We start from the raw sequence: 7,833 nt of genomic DNA on the forward strand, positions 1-7,833 counted from the left end.
GGGGCGTGAAGGGAGAGGTGGGTGGACAGGGAGTAGAGGAGAGAAAAATTATTCCTCAAAGAGGAAGAAAAGACCAATGGACATGGGAGCAGATGTAGTTTCTCTCTGCTAACCAAAGAAAGGCAAATGCCAACCACAAGATAAGCTACTTCTGGTTTCTGGGATTGGCAGAGGAAAATGAGTGGCAGGACCTGCTGTGAAGGGAAAGGAAACGGGTGGGCCGGCTCCTGCCGCACTGCTGGTGGGAGTGGTAATTGGGGTTCTGAGCTCACGAGTGACGTGGCTCTCACGTGAGCAGGAGCCGACGTGTGCAGACGTCCTTCTAATCCAGGTCTTTCGTTTGGTCCGGTTGCCATCTCCCTATTACCTCGAGGGCTGGCGGGCCTGTGGCCAGGAGAGGAGGAGGAGGAGGTAACTTCCTTGATCCCAGCCAGTCTATGTGTGGATGGGTGCTTGCCCGGGGGATTCCTGCGGTGCGGGTAGAGGAGGGTGGAGACTAAAGAAGGACGAGGCTCGCTTTCTCCACACCCTTGCACTATCCCCGGCCCTTTCAAGAACAAGAATGGTGGACCCTGGGGGCCAGATTACAGGGGATACCCCAGACCAGGAGGGGGGAAACCTGAAACCTTTGGCATCCAGGGCCTTGAATCGGGAAGGCCCGATGTTAAGGTTCTTGTCCTGTGTGCTGGTCCATCTAGCAAGCCAGTATCTTGGGGCTAGGCGTCTGTCTTGTCATTCCCCGTGTCTTTCAGTAGGGCGCTGTACCACTCGGAGCAAAAGAATAAAGAATCTGCCCCGAACCTCTGCAAGTCAGTGTAAAGGTGGGATTGCCCCGCGGTCCCCAGAAGGGCGGGGATGGCTGGGGTCCTCCTCCTAACTCGGGCGCATTACTGACTCCGCAGTCACCTCCCTGCTCTTTTATATAGGAAATAGGAGATGACAGCGTGTACAGGAAACATAGTTGTCGTTGGGGCTATGACTGCGTCGTGCAGGGGAATCAAAGAGATCTTTGGGTTTTCTTTTGCTCCTCCGGTTTTTCTCACTCCCTCGCCCCGCCTCCCCTCTTTCCAGTTGTTCGAAAGGGGTGTGGTTTTTCCTGGGAAAATGGCCGACCGCTGGGGCAGGGGCTGGGGCTGGGGCTGGGGCTGGGGCTGGGACTGGGGGCGGGGAGAGGGGGTGGATGGACGCCCTTGCTGGAAGAGGGCTGCTGTTAGCGGAGTCCTGAGAAGTGGGGATAGGGTGAGAGACCAAAAGGTGAAATCCGTTTGACAACCAGGACCTTGGATTCGGAAAGGCTGGTATTGGGACTGTCTGAAGTGCTGTTCTGTCTGCCTAGCAGTCTGTCTCTGCCCTGTCGCCTGTCTGTGTCTTTGGATCTTGCGGCTGAAGGCCAATCCAACTCTAGGAGCAGGAAGAAGAGGAAAATTGTCCAGAAACAAGTATGTCAGAGTGAGAGTGGTGGCACTATTTAGGGATCCCTGGGCTGGAGAATGGTGAAGACTGCAAACTCCAGTGGGCCTGTGGACCTCCCCCACATACCCCTCCTCCTCTCCTCTCTGGACCATTTCGGAGCTTGCAAAAGAAAGTGCTCTGCACGGAAAGAAGTGGCTGGGAGGACGAAGGTGTCACGAGAGTCCTGGGGTGGGGGTGGGGAGGACCTTTCTCCAAATTACTCTTTGGTACCAGAGTTGTCAGTCCTTAGGTTAGGTGGAGGCGGAAACCGAGATGAGGGAGGAAGGAAATTGCTCCCGAGCCGTGGATATAATGGGTGGGGGTAGGAGTATCCTGGTACCTCTGGGTTGGTGGGGGTGGCGGAGGCAAGGGCGGAGTTCGAGACTTCTGTGCATTTTACGCCTGTCTGGCTTCTAGACACTCTCCCTCCACCACCATCCATTTTGTTACAGGGAAGGAGTTGTGGCACTCACCTTCGAAGGCAGTGACTTTCGGGGCTGGGGGCTGGGTGGAGGATTGGAGGAGATCGAAGGAAGGGGGGGGCGGGGGCGGCTCATAATGAACTTCAAAGCCGCAGCTCAGTGAGGAGAGCGGGGGAACCGAACGTGGGAAATATTGGGCTCCACGGGACTAGGGCCAGTGATTCCGCAGAGGAACGTGTGTCCTGTCCCGGATGAGGTTCATCTGTCTGTCCCAGGAGCTCTCAGCACCACTCCCCCCACCGCTTTGTATGCAGGTTTGCAGGACTCAGTGTACTTCCAGGCAAGAAATAGAAGGAAGAAACTGCCTGGACCCCTGAGGGTGTATGTGGGGCTGCCACTGCCCCCAGGACATCTGGAGGGACAGGGGAGGTAGGGAACTGATTAGCTATCTTAAATTTAACATACTGGGGTGGGGTGGTTGAACATGAGGTTGGAGAATCTGGAGGTGGGGAAAATTTTCAAAATTACCTTCCTGATTTAAAAAAGGGATCAGTGATCTACCCTTGAGTCCCTGCCACATCCCCATTTGTTTTGTCTCTTTGTAGGTCTGTAGTTCAGTCTGTCTGCATGCAAAGGCACAGAAGGAGGAGACTGAAGCCTCAAATCTTTCTTTCATTCTTAGGTCCCCCAGTATCTGTAGCTGCAGCAGAGCCTGCTGGCTGTAGCTGAAGACTCCACAGCCCCCTCCCCCTGACCCCTGACTTGGGAGTACTCTTCTGGCCAGAGCAAACCCTCCAGACACTCGTGGCAGCATGGGCCGAACTCGGGAAGCTGGCTGCTTGGCCGCTGGTGTAGTGATCGGCGCTGGCGCCTGCTACTGCGTATACAGACTGACCTGGGGAAGAGATGAGAGCGAGAAAATCTGGGACGACCACGATGATGATGAGGAGGAGGAATCTAGCGATATTGCAGAGACTGGGAAAGGAGCTAAGGCTAATGCTGGGGCAGGGGCTGGAGCCAGACTTCAGGGTGACTCAAAGGCCAAGGCTGAGGTGTCCGTGGAACTCAGGAGTGGATCTAATGTAAAGGCAGAGGCCCACTTGAAGGCCCAGAGTGGAGGTGGCCTAGAGGCCAAGGCCAAGGCCCTTTTCAGCACCCTGAAGGAACAGGCAAGTGCAAAGGCGGGCAAAGGGGCCAGGTTGGGTACCATCTCCGGAACCAGGACGCTTACACCTGGTTTACCCTGCCCAGGAGTCAGGGGTGGAGGCTGCCACCCTGTGAGGAATGGAGCTAGAACTGGGGGCAGGACTAGTGGCAAGTCCAAGGGAAGGACCAGAGGTAAGAGCGCCAGGACTCCAGCTACATCATGGCCTGTTCGAAGGGGCAAGTTCAACTTTCCCTATAAAATTGATGATATTCTGGGTGCTACTGACCTTCAAAAGGTCCTTAACATCCTAGAAAGAACTAGTGATCCTTTTATTCAGGAAGTAGCCTTGGTCACTCTGGGTAACAATGCAGCATATTCATTTAACCAAAATGCCATTCGTGAATTGGGTGGTCTCCCAATTATTGCAAAACTGATAAAAACGAAAGATCCCATTATTAGGGAAAAGGCGTACAATGCCCTTAATAACTTGAGTGTGAACGCGGAAAATCAGGGCAAGATTAAGACATATATCAGTCAAGTGTGTGATGACACCATGATCTGTCGTTTGGACTCAGCTGTGCAGATGGCTGGTCTAAGGCTGTTAACCAACATGACTGTGACAAATCACTACCAACATTTGCTTTCCTATTCTTTTCCAGACTTTTTTGCTTTGTTATTCCTGGGAAATTACTTCACCAAGATTCAGATTATGAAACTAATCATAAACTTTACTGAAAATCCAGCCATGACAAGAGAGCTGGTCAGTTGTAAAGTACCATCAGAATTGATTTCCCTCTTTAATAAAGAATGGGACAGAGAGATTCTTCTTAATATCCTTACCCTATTTGAGAATATAAATGACAACATAAAAAATGAAGGGCTTGCCTCATCCAGGAAAGAATTCAGCAGAAGTTCACTTTTTTTCTTATTCAAAGAATCTGGAGTGTGTGTTAAGAAAATCAAAGCATTAGCAAATCACAGTGATCTGGTCGTGAAAGTAAAAGTCCTAAAAGTATTGACCAAACTTTAACTGGGGGTCTGTCCCAAACAATACTGAGGTAATTTTTTTAGTTTGCACTTGGGAACAATGCATTTTGTAAATTCTTTGCTTTTCACTGTGCTTATATGTCAAAGAGATCCTTTCAGCTGCTATTTTGGAATAATGAATATCACATATCAACAGTGATGCTGGTTGTGATGGTTGGTTTTAGGCTAGACCATTTTAAGGATGTCAGATGAATACTAGAGCTTGTACAAAGAAAGCATTTATTGATTCCATCTTGCTACCTAGATTGAGATATTTTTACTCTTTCCTCTACTTAAACTGACAGCGAACTAATCACGAATAAGCTATACTTTTGTATTGGTTTACATTTGTTAATCTTGTGTTTCATCAATAAAGTTGTGTGTTTTAACCAGCAAAAAAAAAATTATCATGTTCTTGAGTTTATGATATATTTGGAGAGGCAAGATGTATGGAAACAAAAAGATACTAACAAAACTGAGAACCTCTAATCATGGCCATCTGTTTCCTATTTCTGCAGGCAACAGTGCTCTCCTCCGGATACTTAAGTAGAACTGGGCATGAAGGATGGGATAAAAACAGGGCGGAAGGGCATTGGAGGAAGGAGGAGTGATGGGAAGAAAGGCATGGAGGTGGGAATTTTTCTCCACAGAAGAAGGAGGCTGTGCCTCCTCTGTGAAATAAAGTGTGGGGAGGGGAGTGATGGAAAATACAGTCTAGCAGTTGGATGAGTTCCATCCATGGAGGATCCCTGATTTCTAAACTGAGGTGTCTGTATATTATTCCACCAACCCCTGGGAGACACCAAACCCTTTTGTGACCAGAGGAGTGACAGGATGAAAGGAACGTTATGTGGCTGACTTGTGTGCAGAATGGGTCAGAGTTGGAGTGGGGACAGGAGTGGCCACTGGAGATTGGAACACCACTTAGGAAGTTACCACCATAGTTCAGGCATAGATGCTAAAGGCGTGAAATTTCACTGGTGGCAGTGGGAGTGGCAAGGGGAGGAAGGAAGTGAGAGTTGCTTTGAATGAAGAAGTGCTGGAACCTATCCTGGGGACATACAGAGAGGGACAATTTTATTGTAGGGTCCTGAGGGCATTTGATAGGAAAACATCCTCTTTCTTGTCCAACTCTGGTGTCTATGGGAGTGAATATGTTAGTGATTATTTTGAAATTATGAGAAAATATAAAAGAATAATTTTTAGTGCTTCTATCAGATTTCTTTTACAAGATTGGTTGGGGCAGGGTCTTTATGGAACCTCGAGAGGGCTGTTGGCATCCATACTGGAGAAGATCCACCTCTCTTCCAACCCAGAGTATGGTGAGGGTGTGGGTGGAGGGACACCTTCAAACTGTGCTGGTGGGAGCATACTTGGTACAAGATCCATTTGGATACATGTTTCAGAAGCTTTCAAGATGTGCATGTTCTTTGACCCAGTAATTCCACTTATACAAATTTGTCCTTAGGAGATATAATTGGTTTAGGAGAAATAACTGGCTTGTACAAGTTTGTGCATCTTTGCACTGTTTTGAAGAGTGGAAAACTGTGAATGACCCAAGTGTCTTGAAATAGGCACTTGGCTAAGAAATTAAGATATTGAAACATTATTCAGCTCTTGAAAATGTTGATGGGCAACTACACTTATTTACATGGAGAAAATTCAGTATATATATATATATATATATATATATATATATATATATATATTTATTTATTTATTTTTGTGGTACGCGGGCCTCTCACTGTTGTGGCCTCTCACGTTGCAGAGCACAGGCTCCGCACGCGCAGGCTCAGCGGCCATGGCTCACGGGCCCAGCTGCTCTGCGGCATGTGGGATCTTCCCGGACCGGGGCACGAACCCGTGTTCCCTGCATCGGCAGGCGGACTCTCAACCACTGCACCACCAGGGAAGCCCTCAGCATATATTTTAAGTGGAAAAGCCAGTTACATGACCATATACATAGTGTATTCCATTTTTGAGAAATATAAAATATTTACATGCATTAAAACTTCTATAAGGCTATATACCAAAATAAGAAAAATGGCTATGAGTAATAAGACAGTGCATGAATTTAATATTTGAATCTTTTCCCTCATCTGTATTTTCTTATCTGTAATGTATATTGATGTTTTGTGTAATTGTTGGAAAATAAAAATGTTGGATACAGGCTCGGTTGGAAGTGACGGAGATGATAGAATGGGAGAATGGGTGGGGTTTATATGGATATGTTTCCCACATATTGAGTGGGAAAATATTTAGACCAAAAAGGAGGATGTGTTGAAATGATAGATGAGCTGTCAAGATGTGGATGCTAAGAGTCCTTATATCATATGATTAAATGAGGTAATGTGGGTAAACTGCTAAAGTAGTGCTGGAACATAGGAGTTAATTGATAAAAGCGAACACCCTTAATTAGCTAAAAGACAGGGTGGATAATTTTTAATTTACCTTTTTTTCTAAGGTGTCCTTCTGCCATACGCTAGTGTTATTTTTCCCCAGCTTTATTGAGATATAATTGACATAACATTGTGTAAGTTTAAGGTGTATGACCTGTTGATTGATATATATATATATATATATATATATATATATATTGCAAAATGACTACCACCATAGCATTAGCTACCACCTCCATCCTGTCACATAATCACTATTTCTTTTTTGGGGTGAGAATATTTAAAATCTACTCTCTTAGCAACATTCAAATATATAATACAGTATTACTAGCTATAATCACCATGTTGTACATTAGATCCTCAGAACTTGTTAATCTTATAACTGGAAATTTGTACCATTTGACCAATATCCCCCCATTTCCTCCACCCCCAGTCCCCAGTAACTACCACTCTACTCTCTGAGTTCGTCTTTTTTAGATTCCACATATAAGTGATATCATACAGTATTTATCATTCTCTGTCTGACTTATTTCACTTAGCATAATTGCCTACAAGTTTTTCCAAAGTTATTGAAAACAGCAAGATTTCCTTCTTCTCATGGCTGTGGTACACATACTACATCTTCTTTAACCATTCATCTGTTGATAGACACTTAGATTGTTTCCATATCTTAGCCATTGTGAAGAATGATGCAATGCTTATGGATATGCAGATATCTTTTCCAGATTTTGTTTTTATTTCCTTTGGACATATATCCAGAAGTGGGATTGCTGGATCATATGATAGTTCTATTTTTCATTTTCTTTTAAGGAACCTCCATACTGTTTTCCATAGTGGCTGTACCAATTTGCATTTCCACCAACAGTGCACAAGGGCTCCCTTTCTCCATGCCCTCTCCAACACTTGTTATCTCTTGTCATTTTGATGATACCCATTATAACAGGTGTGAGGTGATATTTCATTGTGGTTTTGATTTCTATTTCCCTGATGATTAGTGGATGTTGAGCACCTTTTTGTGTACCTGTTGGCCCAGTGGATTTTAATAAATAAACTGATAAAATAATTCCTCTGAGGAATAGGGTCTTTGTTCCCTTCTAAGAACTGAATATGTTTCCTCAATTCCATCTCATCAATTTTTACAACATTCCTAATGCCTGGGTTTAGACATGAGACATGAAGCCTAAGTATTTTTCAAAGTAGGGTTGGTGGAATTCTGGGAGTACATGTACATGTTTCTGGGTTTAAGGCATTTCCTATACATGTTTTTTAAGTGTTCTGTTTTCATTAAAGAAATTCATTATAAGTATATTCTGTATTTTCAAGTGTCACCTGGTGACTTGGGAGCCAAATTTTGTGTTTATGTTAAATACTGTCATGGCACTAAGTG

The 7,833-nt window shown here is 45.4% G+C and overlaps 1 protein-coding gene across 15 annotated transcripts; it reads left to right on the top strand.

The window, feature by feature from the left end:
* Positions 1 to 306: 306 nt before the first annotated feature.
* On the top strand, positions 307 to 4,451 carry ARMCX1 (armadillo repeat containing X-linked 1). 15 transcript variants are annotated; one of them, XM_027086113.1, is made up of 5 exons: positions 307 to 411; positions 753 to 821; positions 1,277 to 1,439; positions 2,189 to 2,303; positions 2,557 to 4,451. In XM_027086113.1, the coding sequence occupies exon 5, from the start codon at positions 2,687 to 2,689 to the stop codon at positions 4,049 to 4,051; it is 1,365 nt and encodes a 454-aa protein (XP_026941914.1). In that variant the 5' UTR covers positions 307 to 411; positions 753 to 821; positions 1,277 to 1,439; positions 2,189 to 2,303; positions 2,557 to 2,686; the 3' UTR covers positions 4,052 to 4,451. The 15 variants fall into 15 exon arrangements, 14 of the variants coding, with proteins under 14 accessions (XP_026941914.1, XP_026941919.1, XP_026941917.1 ...); XM_027086118.1 differs by having other exon boundaries at positions 1,337 to 1,439; XM_027086116.1 differs by having other exon boundaries at positions 1,340 to 1,439.
* Positions 4,452 to 7,833: the final 3,382 nt, after the last annotated feature.

The sequence above is a fragment of the Aethalodelphis obliquidens genome, unplaced genomic scaffold (genome assembly GCF_003676395.1).
Source record: "Aethalodelphis obliquidens isolate GAN/ISIS:26980383/991018 unplaced genomic scaffold, ASM367639v1 scaffold54, whole genome shotgun sequence".
NCBI lineage: Eukaryota > Metazoa > Chordata > Mammalia > Artiodactyla > Delphinidae > Aethalodelphis > Aethalodelphis obliquidens.

What these genes read in the sequence shown, in the direction of transcription:
- ARMCX1 (XM_027086113.1), top strand. Translation starts at nt 2,687, where the DNA reads ATGGGCCGAACTCGGGAAGCTGGCTGCTTGGCCGCTGGTGTAGTGATC.